Source organism: Vigna angularis, chromosome 2 (assembly GCF_016808095.1).
Source record: "Vigna angularis cultivar LongXiaoDou No.4 chromosome 2, ASM1680809v1, whole genome shotgun sequence".
Taxonomy (NCBI): domain Eukaryota; kingdom Viridiplantae; phylum Streptophyta; class Magnoliopsida; order Fabales; family Fabaceae; genus Vigna; species Vigna angularis.
This window is the reverse complement of record NC_068971.1, coordinates 35943378-35960292: the sequence shown is the minus strand read 5'-3', so window position 1 is coordinate 35960292 and position 16915 is coordinate 35943378. Positions and strand designations below refer to the sequence as shown.

At 32.0% G+C, this 16915-nt stretch overlaps 2 protein-coding genes across 4 annotated transcripts; both read left to right on the top strand.

Moving 5' to 3' along the window:
- The first annotated feature begins 1131 nt into the window (after positions 1–1131).
- Positions 1132–7321, top strand: LOC108327096 (probable protein S-acyltransferase 4). 3 transcript variants are annotated; one of them, XM_017560812.2, is made up of 7 exons: positions 1134–1835; positions 2521–2709; positions 3459–3767; positions 4563–4778; positions 6018–6261; positions 6334–6604; positions 7008–7321. In XM_017560812.2, exons 1-6 carry the CDS (start codon positions 1743–1745, stop codon positions 6567–6569), a joined length of 1287 nt encoding a protein of 428 aa, XP_017416301.1. In that variant the 5' UTR covers positions 1134–1742; the 3' UTR covers positions 6570–6604; positions 7008–7321. The 3 variants fall into 3 exon arrangements, with proteins under 3 accessions (XP_017416300.1, XP_017416302.1, XP_017416301.1); XM_017560811.2 differs by having other exon boundaries at positions 1132–1835; positions 6018–6604; XM_017560813.2 differs by lacking the exon at positions 2521–2709 and having other exon boundaries at positions 1132–1835; positions 6018–6604.
- Positions 7322–8778: 1457 nt separating this feature from the next.
- On the top strand, positions 8779–11510 carry LOC108329545 (magnesium-protoporphyrin IX monomethyl ester [oxidative] cyclase, chloroplastic). The gene is made up of 5 exons (XM_017563804.2): positions 8779–9330; positions 9714–9778; positions 9879–10206; positions 10457–10555; positions 10814–11510. The coding sequence occupies exons 1-5, from the start codon at positions 8815–8817 to the stop codon at positions 11075–11077; spliced, it is 1272 nt and encodes a 423-aa protein (XP_017419293.1). The 5' UTR covers positions 8779–8814; the 3' UTR covers positions 11078–11510.
- The last annotated feature ends 5405 nt before the right edge of the window (positions 11511–16915 follow it).

Below are 16915 nucleotides of genomic sequence, written 5' to 3'. Positions count from 1 at the left end.
AGTTCTTTACGAAGTAATTAATAAAGTTTATATGTATGGAAGTTTAACCTTCACAATTATACTAATTGTGAGTTCAGTCATTATCACATCACTAGTGTTATATATTTTTTCATACGAATACTTTTTTTTTTGGTGAATTAAATACAACTGGTTTCACATCTTTCTATTAGTAGATCAATTGATGGAGTAACTATTAGGGTTAGTTAATTATACATTATTTTAGACACAAAGGGACAAACCAATACCTTCTCTCTTAAACATGTATTGGTGTTTAGTTATGAGCCATTGAAACATTTTGACCTTTTATAGTACATGCAATAATAATGTTAGATACATGAATACAAATAGAACATAAAAACTTTTTCTCGCAATAATAATTTGCAAATTATTGTTCGAAATTAAGTAAATATAAGTCAATCATTTAATATTGAACTACAATAGCATTAATAATTACATTATACATATTTAAATTAAAAAAAAAATCAACAAGTTGATTCGAAGGGTTATATCAAGTTTAATTTATGATTTTTAAACTGACTTAACCAAATTTTCGCAATTAAACCTATCTCCATCCTATCCAAATTCCGACAACAATGTATGAAAGAAATGCTTCAGATTCGTGTTTTCATTTTTTCTTTTGATTTTTGAAAAAATTCACGTACTCATTACATCTTATATTTGTTGTTGAGAGGTTGGAAATATTTTGTAAGATTTTTGGGGGCAATAATTGTAATTAGTTGACTCCCTTAATGTACATTCTACAACTAGTTAAAAATGTCTTTACTGTTAAATTTAATCAACTCTGAAATTAAATTTTCTGAACAAATTTCTCTTACATGTGATTTGTTTTTTCAGTACCGTGTGTTGGCCTTTTGCTTTTCGACATTTTTTCATTTCTTAAAAGTAATTATGTTTTTTATTAGTCATCGTGTAACTTTTTATTTTATATTTATACTTATGAGAAAAATAATACACAGAGACAACATAATATTTTCAGAAGAAGGTTGTTTGTTAGGAAGATTTAATGATAAACTATAAATAAATATTTATGTGAGTTTTATTTAATCGATATTCATGATTGGTGATGTATTTTGGAAACCAAAAAGGAAAAAACACATTGGTATGACAGCATTTATGAATGTTGTGAGCAACGGAAAAGGAAAGGTTGTAGTGTTGTAATGTAACAGAAAAAGAAACATTACGCGCGTAAAAGCCGCGAAGAATTGGGAAATCCGTCCGAGAACACCCCCGAAGCTGTCAGCACTTTGGATTCGAAGGAGAAAGGGAGAAAGAGAGAGAAGAGAAAACAAAAAAAACTTAGAGAAGAGAGGGAGAGAGAAAGAGAAGAAAATAATATTAAGAAAAGCTCAGAAACTTTGAGGGAGGAATTGATTAGAAAAGGATCATGGAGATTGTCATCTTCCAATGATCCCTTCAACCCCACAAATTTTCTCGTTTGGATTTGGCGTCAAAGCTTGATTCTCAATTGCTGCCATTCCAAACACCTCTTTCTTTTCTCTTTCTCTCTCTCTCTTTTTCTATCTCTTTCTCTTCTTCTCTCATCTCCTTTTCTCTCTTTCATCTGCATTGTCCCTTTCCACTGCAGAAGGAGGCTCATAAGGAAAGCCAGAACATTTTGGATTTTTAAGAGGAGTTTTGTTTCTGGGTCGGGACTTGAATTGGGTTTATGGGTTTTGACAAGGAAAGAGTCCAGTTTTGGTGACACACGAGGTGCTGCTGCCATGTCTGGAAACAGAAATCCAGAAATGGGGGGTTCTCCTAGCAATGTGGGTCAGCAACAAAAGAGGGTCTATCAAGTTTGGAGAGGAGGAAACGTGAGATTACATCTCAACTTTTGTTTTGAATTGGTTTTCATGTCTCACAACTCAATTTTGATCATGAATAGATTGTGTTTGGTCACAATTCAATCTATGTTTGCATTGTTGTACTTGTTTGTCTATGCTTCAATGATGTCTTTTTTTATTTTTATTTTTTTTATGAATAGATTGCTTGTTGGGTCATGATTCAATATCTTTTCAGTTGTGGAATGTTTCTTCCAACATGATGAATGTTGCTTTTGATCGAGAATTTCAATTGTATCGATGCTTGCTTGATCGCTTTAGAGGGTTGATGGTAAATTAGGGGAAAAAATTAACGCTTGCAAATCGGAGATTAATCTTGTGTAATCATTTTTATGTAAATGTGAATCAATGATGTTTTTTATCTATTTGCTTTTTTAATCGGCAAATGTGAATAGATGATGTTTTGATGATTTTAAGCTATTATGTACCTGTGCCACTTCAATGGGAACACTTTTCTTTTGGTCAAAATTTCATTTTAATATATGAATTTGACAGGGCTGTGGATTTTTTAAGCTTCTATATGTTTACCATTTGGAAGTTTTTACCTTGATGTTTTGGGTTGAAAAGTATAGAATATTATGTAGGTGTTATTGGATATCTTGCAGTAATAACAAGCATGTTATACTTTACTAATTCTTCTTTGTTTGAATTTTTTCAGAAGTTTTTCTGTGGTGGGAGGGTGATATTTGGTCCAGATGTTGCTTCCCTGTTTCTTACAACATTCCTAATCGCTGCACCTGCAATTGCATTTTGTTTAAAATTATATTTTCAAATCAAGAAGAATGATGAGCTTTCTCATGAATTTTGGTTTCCTGTAGTGGTTGTGGGTGCAGTTCTCACTTTTTTGGTAAATACCATTGGCATTTAATTCCTGGAGAGTTTACATAAACTAGTTGTCATCTTATGCAGCTCTCTACCATTTTCTCTTGTGTATTATCTCTTTTCAGCTACAGAATCGTAATCCAATCTTTTAACATGCATAGTTTGTACACATGGTGTTATCTAATACGTCAGCAAGACATGATATTTAAGGATTCACTTATTTTCTAAACTTTAATGTAAGGGCAAAAGGAATATACTTCTAACTCTTTAGTTTTAACAAAATATATAGCTTTTTCCCCAACGTCAAATAGTTTTGTGAATTATGAAAGACCAAGTTTTCTAAAAACTGAAGCAATTTGGTAAACGCCAAATAATATTTCATATCCCCAACATACCTTTTCAAGCAAGAGCCCTTTGATATTGAAACTAATATTTGATAATGGAGAGTAGGGGAAACAGTGATCAAACTCTTTATCAGTCATTTTGAGATTACGAGGAAAGAAGTAATATATATATATATATATATATATATATATATATATATATAAAACATACAAGAGAGGAAAGAACATTCTGACTAATATTAATGTGTCAGAAGTTGTGTAGAAAACAACACACTATTATAGTACAAGACCAGCTCAAGATAATGGTATCACTTCATTTTAATACTCATGATTGGTTTATCCTTGCTCCCTTCTTTCATCATAGCTTATATGGTCAGCATTCCTTTCTTATCTTGAGTATAAAAGCTAATATGTCTGATAACTCATGCAGGATTTAATTTTCCTCCTCATGACTTCTGGGAGAGATCCTGGAATTGTCCCTAGAAATTCAAGACCTCCTGAATTTGACGATACATTTGATATACCTACCCCTTCCATGGAATGGATTAATGGCGCAACCCCTCATCTGAAACTACCTCGAACTAAAGATGTTGTTGTTAATGGACACATAGTGAAAGTAAAGTTCTGTGATACGTGCTTGCTTTATCGCCCTCCTCGTACTTCTCATTGTTCTATATGCAACAATTGTGTCGAGAGATTTGATCATCACTGTCCCTGGGTTGGTCAGTGCATTGGAACAGTAAGTCCACTATACTGTAACAAGTGAAGTTTCAAACTTTCAATGAGATATTGTTACATATTTTTATCCAAATTTCTTTTATGCTACTGGGATATCACTTCAAAAGAATTATTGAATAAACATTAAAGTAGGCAATACTGATCTTCTGATCTATTTGATAACTACAACACAAGTGAGTGACGTTAGTATGTTTCTACAATTGCCATGACATCTATGTTCTGTAATGTCACAATCTTTTCTAAACACTCCAAACATAGATCTAATGAATTGGCACTTAAACCGCACAAATGAGTGTGAATATTTTCATTATGTTATTTTCTTATTCTGCGAGAAAAAACATGAAAACCTCTAGGCTGTTTGCTATTCCGTTTTGAAAGTTTCTCTGATTAGAGTGATGATCACCTTAAATTAAGTGGCATATAAAGTTAATATAAAGTTGAAATCTAGTTTTGCAATATTATCTTGATTATTTGACACATTACTTAGCATTAAGTATCCAGTGGGAGATAATTTAATTTATATTTATCGTCTAATGTTTCCGTGATCTTCTTAAAATCTTTTGATTGAAAACTACTAATTTCTTATACAAGCTACTAGTATGTGGTTGTAGTTTTCTTGGTCAATAACATTTCCTCAAAAGCTGAGAAATTCAATTCCTCAGAGTAATACCAATGTCGAAACAGAAACATGGCTTCATTTGTTAGAAACAGAAACATGTTTTTCTTTCTTTTGATACTGCCCAGTTGTCTACTTCATTTCAGTTCTTGAACTAACAGTTCTTTAACATAATTGCAGCGTAACTATCGATACTTCTTCATGTTCATTTTGACATCAACCATTTTGTGCCTATACGTCTTCGTGTTCACTTGTATCAGTGTTTCCCAGCAAAATGTTTGGAGGACAATATTACATGATTATTTAGCAGATTTTCTGATGATATACTGCTTTATAGCTGTTTGGTTTGTTGGTGGCCTCACAACTTTCCATTTCTATCTCATTTGTACAAACCAGGTGATTATTTTACTTCACAAAAATATGAAACAGTTCTTAACCATTTCTTATTCAATGGTTGCTAATTTTTTTAGCATCAAATCACTAACAGGAACATATAATTTAGCTGGATTTATTGAAGAGAAATTGTTTGGTACAAAAAAAGAAAACTAAAATTTAGGAATTTTAATTAATGTTTAAGTAGCACACTGGTTTTGGTTCAACAAAAGTTTAATAATGACTGAAATGATCAGAGTTTTATGCTTTCATTTTCTAAGAGGATGGCAAATGGAGAAAAGGTGAGACAATAACAGAACACTAGGTATTGTAGCTGAATTTGAAATATGTACTTAGCTAAAAAGCTGCTATATATTTATAAAGTTTGACTTTATTTTTCCGTTATTCATAGAAACAATAATTTTTTGGACGTTGTGCTAGCCATGGATGATAAATTATCATTGATGATATTGGGATATTTAGTTGACATCTTCGGTAGCTTAATAAATCATAGTTGGCTTAAATCATATTTAGTTGGCTTAAATCAAATTAAATAACAGATTGTGTAGCAATTCAAGACGTTCTTTCCTGGCAACTTGATGAACTTACTTTTGTTTTCTCTGTTGCAGAGAAGGTAGGTAAAAAAATTTCGGTCTCCAATCTCATACTATTTTTTCTAATGTCATGTTCATTCAGGCTTGAGGTTCTGCTCAGGTTTAACGCTTTCATCGTGTTGAGTTTGGCCATTAATATAACTTCGTTTTCTTTCAGTAAATGTACATTGATTTTCAGGGTACTCAAATAATTTACTTATATTTTAATGTTCAAGATAGCTTCTTTTTCTTTCTATTTGGAAGTGACTCTGCTGATTCGAGTTGAGTTTAATAAGAAGCTTACTGGGAAACTTGTCTGCAATGTTCTTCAGGGACTTGTCCATATGGCCAATATTTTGATCCATTGTTTGCTTAGATTTAGATTGTTGTTTATTGGTTGAAGATTGTAAAGGATAAAGGATAAAGCTTTTTGCTTTCTGCTTCTGGTTTTAACTATTGTTTTAGTGGGTAGCTGTTGTACAGTTGGTGAATTGCTTGTTGATCAAACACTACAAATAGTTTGATCTCTCTTTCTAATAGAAGTAGATTTGATTCCTTTTTAACTTCTGATAATCAATGATTTTTGTCTTGTGTGTTAAACTTTCTTTTCTCATTTTCAATCGTTGTCCATAACCTTTAAATATAATTTGTTGATTTTGTTGTCTTGCAGACAACTTATGAGAACTTCCGATATCAGTATGACAAAAAAGGCAACCCATTCAATAGGGGATCATGCAGAAATATCAATGAAACACTTTGTTCCAGCATTCCTCGTTCGAAGAATAACTTCCGAGGATTTGTTGTGGAGGATGAACACATGATGGTGGGATCGCTGACTCCAAACAATGCGGATGGAATTTTGACCCCAAAGGAGAAAATTGACCTTGAAATGGGATCTATGCGTGCAGAAGATGGTCGTTTACCTATTCCTGAACTTCTGCGAAATTTTGATTTTGATAATTTTGATGATGACATAAAGTTTGCAGATGAGGGGCAGCGGTCTTTCGATCCGTTCTACAGCATCGAGGATGATGCAAAAGGCTCGGCACGAACATCCAACGCAACGGTTTTAAATTTCCAAAGCATAAGTGAAGATGAAATGGAAGAGTATGTGCAAAGCTCCCATGCTGGAGGAAGAGCCAGAGACTCTGCTCAAAGACACGCTACTTCTGATGGAACCTACACAAATAAGGAAACTAATAGCAGGAATCACCCACATTAAGCCACAATGCCAGCTTTTAGTTTTTATGCATAGAGGTTGTCTTCTCACTCTTCATCCTTGTTTTTTCTGGAAAATTTTGGGATGCTCATGGATGAGATGTTCCTTAAGCTTGATCCTTTTCAAAAGTGTATATTCTGACATGAGATTAAGTAAGGTGGTCCTAAAACCATACTTAAATTCAGTTAAAATGTATTTCTTATGAAGTAATTCCTGTGGAGTTGTTCCAATTTAACCAATGATTTCAAGTTTGAATCCTGAGCATGCAACTGTGCTGAATAATACTTTGAGAAGGGGTGGGGATTATGCTGTCTGTAATGTTCTCACCTGATTCAAACAGGATTGTCTCTAATGAAGGATACTGTGGTTTTGTACAAAAAGAGAAAGTGATTTTAGTTTCACTATTAAGACATTTCCTTCCTTGACTGGCCTTTGTTTCAGGTTTGCTGCCGGTCCCTCTGATTGCTTGTGTGCCTTGAAGTAAACACTGAGGATGGTTTGGTTCCTTCCATCCACACTTGCAGCAATTTGTGGTTTTGTAAGAATTTTCAATATGCTGACTCATGCAAGTTCTTTGATGCTATTCATGCTGGAAATGGGGAGATTGAGCTTGCACTTCTCTCTCATTTTAGCATAAAAGTGTGGCAAGTGTTTGTTGTAAGCTGTAAATGCCACTTGCATTCAAAATAATGCAGAAAGATTGTCTGGCTAAGTTTATGATAGGTGCTCCTGGTGTGCCTATCTCTTCCACTCAATCCTCTGTCAAGATCTCTACATCGGATCATTTTTTATTTACTCTAGAAATTTAGATTTTCTGTAAGTAGTGCACTAATTTCATTTTGTAACAATTATGTTTTTCTCTCCTTAGGTCATCGCTAGATAGGTTTCAATGCCATTGAATTAACAAACTTAAAATATGTCATCCAAAAACTTTTTTTGAGGGAACCTCCAACTTAATTAAAATTAAATCTAGGATCAGAAAAGGGAAAAGACACTTCAGTTTCACTCAACTCAGCTCACATTGAATTTTATTAAACCCACAAAATACTTATTTTTGGCTTAGTCAACTTATTTTTTTATGAAATGTATTATCAAACTCTTGAATACTTTTATTATTTACTAAAATTTATTGAAAGTCACAACACAAGCTTTTTAGGAATATCACTTATTTAATAAATTAATTTATGATTTTTTATAAATTTTAGTTACCCCTCCTATATAGAAGATGGAGAGTTAGAAGTAAGTAAAAGTGTGCACTGCTATTTTGCTCAGAGTATTTTCTTTTTCTAGACTTTCTAAAACTATATCTACATTTTATAATGTTTACCCCATTACAATATTCTCTATTATTATGTACTTAAAATACAACGTGCTTAAAATAAAGGGAATGTTTGTGTAAAATTTTGAATGGAAGTATAACATGAGAAAACATATATTGGTGTGGTTACTCTTTGCTTTCTCAAACATATTTTATTTTAAAATGTGGCCCTGACAATTTAGAAAAAAAAGACTATCATATCTAAAAATCTGTTATATTATCCCAAAGTTGTATATATTATTTTTACCCAAAACGAAGATATTCTAGAGTTTCTTTCAATTATTAATGTTAAACAAAATGAAAATACAAAAAAAAAAAGGAATTTCTGTGGTCGAGCTTTTGTTTTACATTTGTATTTTTGTTCCATTGGCCGGGTTTTGTGTGGTCTTTATTCATGTTTGTAGGCTCTGTCCCTCAATGACAGCTATTGGTTCTGTTTTTGCGTCCATAGAATAAAAAATCTGAGTGTTACAGATTAATCAGATGCAATATCCTTGTAGCAAGACATTTTTATTGCAACGTATCATAATTTCTTGAACAAAAATTAAAATAAAAAATCAACAAGCATAATCTAAAGCATTTATTTTATAAAGAATTAAATTATTCACATAACACTTTTCAGAGAGCACTGTTTTTTTTTCTGTTTTTATGTTACAATACTCTCTCTTTTTTTTGTGTACTTGTCTGTGTAAAATTTATGCGTAAATATAACTCTTTTTTTCACTTATTTAAAATAATCTGAACAAGACAAACAAGTATCCAGAAAGCCACAGGCTGTGATCTACATGTAATCATCACAACCAATCATAAAGCAAGAAGAAGCTTACACCACCTGCCACGTGTCAAGTTTCAATTAACTTTCAAAGATTTCATTGGATGAGATTCTATCACACCCAATCCAAGTTATAACTTCCTCAGTTCTTGTCCTTGATGCTTGCCATTCCTTGGTCCTCAACCTCAAACACAAACCTTTGTAGCATCCTCAACAAACCAAACATGGCTGCAGAGATGGCTCTTGTGAAACCAATTTCCAATGTGAGTCCCAAATTTGGCAGCCCCAGAATGGGTTCATACTCCAAATTCAGCACCATAAGAATGTCTGCCACTGCCACCCCACCACCATCCACCTCCGCAAAGACAAGCAAGAAGGGCATCAAGGAGAGCCTTCTGACCCCAAGGTTCTACACCACCGACTTCGATGAGATGGAGACCCTTTTCAACACTGAGATCAACAAGAACCTCAACCAGGAGGAGTTTGTGGCCTTGCTTCAGGAGTTCAAGACTGACTACAACCAGACCCACTTCGTCAGGAACAAGGAGTTCAAGGAAGCGGCTGATAAACTTGAAGGCTCCCTCAGACAGATCTTCGTGGAGTTCCTTGAGAGGTCCTGCACTGCTGAATTCTCTGGCTTCCTTCTCTACAAAGAGCTTGGAAGGAGGCTCAAGGTATCATTCGACTTTCAAAGGAAAAATTAAACTACAGTATAATTAAAGACACCGTCAGAGAGAGAGAAAAAATCTAACCTTCAACTAATATTACTGTTTGTAGTATGATAAATTCTACCACTTTATCTTGTCAATGCATTAGTAAGATTGTTTTTGGGTGACATTGAAAAATATAGATAGTCATTGAGGCAAATTTTGTTCTTTTCCATAGCTGTTGCAGTTCTAAGTACTAGGATTCTGTTGTTCTGATGTTGGTCTGTTAATGTAGTTCTGCTACAGTCCATGTCTTTACAGTGAACTATCTCGGACAATGTTGTGCTTTATGCAATTTTTTTGTGTCTCATTCTTGGACTGATTTATTATTTGGGATATTGATGTTACAGAAAACCAACCCTGTGGTGGCTGAGATTTTCTCTCTGATGTCCAGGGATGAAGCCAGGCATGCTGGGTACGGCCACACCTTTGGCCTTCATCTCTTAACTATCCTTTCATTTTCTATTTGATATCTTGTTTGTAATTGTGCATGACCTCATTTTGATTCTGGGCAGGTTTTTGAACAAGGGTTTATCTGATTTCAATTTGGCTCTGGACTTGGGTTTCTTGACCAAAGCTAGAAAATACACGTTTTTCAAGCCCAAATTTATCTTCTATGCTACATACTTGTCAGAGAAAATTGGGTACTGGAGATACATAACCATATACAGACATCTCAAGGCCAACCCCGAGTATCAATGTTATCCCATTTTCAAGTACTTTGAGAACTGGTGCCAGGATGAGAACAGACATGGAGATTTCTTCTCCGCCCTTATGAAGGCACAGCCACAATTTCTAAACGACTGGAAGGCAAAGTTGTGGGCTCGCTTCTTCTGTCTCTCGGTATTTTTTCTCCTTTGCTTATGGCTTCCTTTAAGATTCTTATGATGAACTATGTAGTGCCCAATGCTGCTAGCATAAGAATGTAATAGAGATTACAAATGAAAAGTTGGTATACAGAATCCTACAAACCTTAAATGATGCATGTCTCAGCAAACTTGTTATCACATTTGAATGTCTTTTTCTTATAAGATTGTGGCCATTTACCTTCTTAACTGTGCTTAAAACTTAAATTTTCAATTTTGTCTTGCAGGTTTATGTCACTATGTATCTTAATGATTGCCAACGTACGGCTTTCTATGAAGGCATTGGACTTAACACAAAAGAGTTTGACATGCATGTCATCATTGAGGTTAGCTTCTGTGTGCATACTTGTTGAGATCACTATTGTTCTTGTTTTAACTTCCATTACTCTTTGTTACAATGACAATTTGTTTCTATTCAGTCCCAATATGAATTTAGTAACATGGTATGATAAGATGAAAATAATGGAGCCTTGAGTTACCATTAAGAAAACTATTACTAGTAAGAGTTCATCAACAAAGAACAAATGATGAACTCATAAATTACAAGCAGTTACTCAAGCTTCATTTCTGAAATGATTTTGCAGACAAACCGCACAACAGCTCGGATTTTCCCAGCTGTTCTTGATGTTGAAAACCCAGAATTCAAGAGGAAGTTGGACAGGATGGTGGAGCTAAACGAGAAGATTCTTGCTATTGGTGAGAGTGATGACATACCGTTGGTGAAGAACTTGAAGAGGATTCCACTGGTTGCTGGCTTGGTGTCTGAAATCTTGGCTGCATATTTAATGCCACCAATTGAATCAGGGTCTGTAGATTTGGCAGAGTTTGAACCACAACTTGTGTACTGAAGTTGTGTATAATTTGATTAAATTATCCATGTCCTTCTGATCTTCATCAAAATGTTCATCTTCAGTGCTACTAGTATTGCTGCCAAAGTAAATTATGGTTGTATAAGACAGTGAGGAAACGTTTACCACGATGAGGTCCTTTTTAGTTTTAGTCATTTTTTTTCTCCAAACTCCCTTTTGTATCTCCATTTTGGTTTTATAGAAGTTCATTAGGAATCTTAGCCTTATGTGGTACTTATCAGGAAACGATTATTTTCCTCACTCTTACATTCCAATTGGATGCTCTTGTCTTAACAGCAAATATTGATGAGATTTCCCTCAAACCCCACTCATCAACGGTTTATTTTGCCAATTTGGTTTCTCTTGAATTCAGTATTGTTTCTCTATAGTTAAATAGAGAATTTAATAATAGATGTTCATTGTCATTGTGTAAGCTTTTTTACTGTCAACTAAAAGGACATTATTTTCAGTATGATTTTCCAGTAGCTATAGGAAAAAAAGAATAGGTTTACAATATATGAAAATTTATGATTGGATAAATGTGTAGAAAATATTTACATAGTTGATGCATGAGTGATTTCTTCAGTAAAATGCAGAATGTGATAAAGGTATCGGCAACTAGCAAATATTCAAAAAACCAGAAAAAAAAAAACGGTTCTATATTGTTCTCAAAACATTGACCGCCTATAATGTTTAGAAAAACACCAAAATCTTCTGGTACACCAAGAGATAAGCTTGAAATTTGAAGAATTTCATTGTCATTCAAAGAAAAGTTATTTCCTGCAATATCTCACAATTTAGTTCCTCTCTATTGTACATTGAGGAGTTTATTCAGAGAAGATGAAGATTATCATAGACAAATATTAAATCCCTCGTCCTTTTAGGTGTCATTTTATTTCTTTTCACATAATATATATAGGAGTAGGTAATCCAATTCCTTTCACAACAACAAAGAGAACAAGGTTGTCTAAGTAGTTTAAGAGCTATATTTTTGAAGTGTTAGATGCATGAGATTCATAAATAATCGGTTAATATTTTGGAACTTAATTCGGTCTCATATTGTTCTCTATTTAGTTATATAAGCAATCTTCTGTAAAGCTTGAGAGACACACTAAAACATAAATATATTTCTTGTGTTGTTTATTTCTCTCTTTCCTCTTGTCTTATTTCTGACATAATCGACATTGATATTGCATTCACTTTACTTTTATTCCTTAAAGAGTCAACATATGCAAAATTTTATCTTTCATCTGAAAAATTTGCAAACTCTATGTATATGTCTCCTTACATCCACATCTCAAACTACCTCATAAAACATTTCTTCCTTTTTCATGAGTAAGTTTCACGTCTCGATGTGAGAGACATATTTATGAATCTTCACTTAATCATTCACTTAATTAACAATATTAAAAATACATAAATATAAATTAACATAATATTATATATTATAAATAAAACGTATAAAAAATATAATAAAGAATTAATTTAATAATATAATTACCTTGGATTTAAAGAATGAGCAAGACAATAAAGATATGTTCCTCCTATCCAACAATTAATATTGAGTCTATTTTCTTAAAAAAAATAATGAATATTCAACTTATGTCATCCTTTCATGTTGGTATATGATCTTTCTCACATTAATGTTAACATTGAATCCCACATTTCATATACTAAGTGAAGACTAAGTGAAGAGTAACCATGTCTATATCTATTTTTTCTGAGTAGACAGTAAAAACAAGTATATAATCAACCTTCATCCATCAATTGTCAGTTAATAAAGTTTCTTTCACAAATTGTGCATTATCCACAATATCCTTTGTAAGAAGACTCATTCATCACTAACAACTAGTCCTGGAGTCTTTTTTTCAAGCTTCTAAACCTTTTTGAGAATGAAAATGGTTAAAACAAATCTTGTTGGAACAACAGAAAGAAATTTCAATGAGTTGAAGTTATTGAACATTGATAATATTGTAGAGTGCTCAAATTTAATTAAATATTAAAAAAATTAAATTTATAAAATCAAAAACAAAATTATATTTTAAAAAGTGCCATGCGTCTTACACAGTCTAAAAACTAGTAAACTTAAATAGCAACAAAAATGAATTATTTTTTTTCAAAAATCAACGTCTTCAACCATCGGACAGATAATAGATGTCCAAATCTGTTCCTGTTTACAGTAAAGGGTTCCAAGAGTGTAGTGGTTCTGAAAATTGAAGAAGCAACGTGAGACTTTGCACCGCGCTGCAATGGGAGAAGATGACGTAGGGAAAGGATTTATGTTATATTTTTCGTTAAGGGCAATAATCCCATGGGTGTATATTGAAATAAGTTGGGTGCTAATAGAAATCTTCTAATTTAATAGTTCAAGAGGTTTGGCCCAACTTTTCTTAGCTTTAGTGTGAATTTTATAAGATTCAAAGTGAAATTTAAGATAAGATTTTTTTTAAATTATTAACAAAATTATTACATCTTTTATTTAAAATTTGTTTCAAACATTTTAAAATAAAAAAAAACATCTGATGGCATTTGGTTTGGTTCTTTTAATCTTAAAATTTACTTAAAGTTAAAAATAAAACTATAAAGTTGACGTATAGTACTTTTATAAACTTTAGTTAAAATTCTCAGTAATATATTTTTAATTTGTGATATTAAATAAATACAGAGAAGAAAAAGTTTCTAAAATTAGATTATCCAAAATATTTATATTTTTGTTTGAGAAAAATATAAATAGAGCTTTTTAGTCAATTGAGCAGTGTTTTTCCTTTATTACACAGTCATTTTGGAACAAGTTGTGTAAAAACTCTCATGATAGAGCGATTTTTACTTTAGGAAAAATATATTCAATTAACCTCAACATGTAAATATTACTTTTTAGTTAATCACTAATATTTTAAGTTTTACCAAGAATAAGATATTTTTTAAATCCTTAAAATATTGTTTAGATTAGAGAGTGAAAAGCGAAAAATGCAAAAAAAAAAATGAAGGAGAATATAGTAAAAAGTGGAGTTATTAAAATTAAAAAAAATTAAAACTTGTAATTACTTCTCGCCAGAATGATAAATATTTAGTAAATTATTAATTATATAAAATTAATATAGATACGAGAATGAAAGAGAAAGAGAGGTTGATGTATTATTTAGATGTAAGTTTTGGTGGAGACAAGACTCAATTAATTATCAGACTGAAATAGTAAATTAGATCTTTTACTCTTTAGAATCAAAGATTTTAAATAGAACCACCTTAAAGATTTAGTTTTGTACAATATTTGTGTTAGTAATAATGGGATTCTTCAAGAATCTTCCACGAACTCAAAAGACAACATTATAATGGTCCGTGACCTGTCCGAAAGTAAAGACAAAAGTGAAAAAACTGGCATGGACTTGGTTTTTCTATGCATTTCTCATGGTACTAATCGCACCAACTTTCAATAATGTTTTTTATTCAATAAAGTAAAGACAAAAGTGAAAAAAACTGGCATGTTTCTTTTTCACTAGGAAGGCCTGAAACTATTGTCCAATTTAGGACTCATTTGATATATATTTTCACTTCTATTGAGCTTTTGTTTTCATTGATTTTATTTAATTATATTTGAGGTTTCTCAATTTTTGTCATCTAATTTATTTATTTTTACTCTTCTCTCTCAAATTTTAAATGCGAGTATCTTTTATTAATATAGCAAGTTGATTGTGGGCATAGATATATTGATGTTAATGTAAACTAATCATAGAAAACAATTCATAATTTACTTAGTAAATTTTCTAATTATTTGTTTGATGTGTAATATTCATATAAAAAAAAATAAAAGTCATTCGAGATTAGTTGATTCTCAAATACAGTGTTGAAACAAATGTTCATTGTTGGAAACTATTACCATTGGAAAATTAGTGAAGATAAGGATATAAAGTCTCAAATTAATGAATATCACAAGTTGCTTAAAGATATCAAAATGGAGAACATTCTTCTACTCGATGAATTTGTTTCAGAACTTTTGATCGAGAAATTGTCACCATCTTGGATTGATTATAAACAACAACTCAAACACAGACACAAGCATAACTCACTTCCAAAGCTCATCACACATAATTATTGAAGAAATGACAATCCTCCGAAGGTAAATATAGCTGAAGGAGATGATATTATTGTTATGGTCATTTCACAAGTAAATTTGAAGACCAATATGAGCAGGTGGGTGGTAGACTTTGGTGCTCTCAAGCATATCTATGCAAACAGAAGTGTCTTTACCTCCTACACCATTATAGAGGATGGAGAAGAACAATTTATCTCGGTGATTCCAGAACAACTCTTGTTCTGGAAAAAGGGAAAATTCTTCTCAAACTCACATCTAGAATAACTTTGGCCTTGAGAGATGTGCTACATGTGCCATCAATCAGAGTTAATTCAATCTTTGTAGCGCTATAGGGAAAAGTGGGGGTTAAGGTGTCATTCGGGTCTGATAAGATTGTAATGATAAAAATTAATGTTTTAGTGAGGAAGGGATATTGTGACCAGAGTCTCTTTATATTCAATATTTATGAAAATATTAATAAATCTTATCCTTCTAATAAAATTGTTGATTCATATGGTATGTGACATGCTAGATTAGGACATGTGAATTCTTCATATGTTATGAAATTACAATGACTATGATTAATTAATATGCATGATAAATAGAGTACTAAATGTGATATATGTGTAGAATCTAAAATAACAAATAAAAAATGTTACCTTGTAGATCATTAAACTAAATTGTTAAGGTTAATTCATACTAATCTAGCTTATTTAAAACAAACCATGTAGAAGCAGTAAAAATTATTTTGTAACATTTATATATGATTATTGTATATACATCAAAGTGTACTTAATCAAACATAAAGATGGAGTCTTTGATGTGTTTTTAACTTATAAAGTAAAAGTAAAAAATCAAATAAGAAAATTAAGAGGATTAGATCAAATAAAGGTGGTGATTATGTTTTGTTTAATGAGTTTTATGTTAGAGAATGTATTATCCATGAAGTAACCTTACCATATGCACTTGATGCTAATAGAGTAGCCGAGAGAAATAATAAAACTCTTAGGGAAATTATAAATGTCATGCTTATGTAGTTATAGTGCACCTAATAACTTTTAGGGAGAAGTTTTGCTTAATGTGTGTTTTTTTATAAAATAGAATACCTCATAAGAAAACTAGTAAAATTCCCTATGAGTTGTCGAGAGGTTATCAACCTAACCTTAAATATCTAAGAGTGTATGACTGCCTAGCTAAGGTGATGTTACACGATCATGAGAAAAGGTAAATAGGCTTTAAAACCCCTAATTGCATGTTCTTAGGCTATGCTGAACATAGTGATGCCTATAGGTTTTTTAACATGTTTTCCCTTAAAGGTTAGTGAGACGTCTGAATAATAATAATAGTGATGCCTTGTGTGATAAGGCCATTGGGACTAAAATTAAATCAATTTAGAAAAATAGTACTTGGACCTTAGTAGATTTGTTAAAGGAGCAAAATTCATTGTTTATAAGTGGATCTTTAAGAAAAAGTATTACCTTGATGGATCTATAGAGAAGTATAAGACAAGGCTAGTAGCAAAAGGCTTTACTCATAAACCCAACATAGATTACTTTGACACTTTTACCCATGTGGCTTGTTAGCCTTAGCAATTATTCATAAGCTAATAATACAATAAATGGATGTTAAAACCTCCTATTTAAAGTGTGATTTGGAGGATGAAAATTATATGACTCAACCTAAAGGGTGTGTTATACCTGGTCAAGAGAATAAAGTATGCAAACTTTTAAAATCTATGTGGATTGAAACAAACACCAAAATAATGAAAT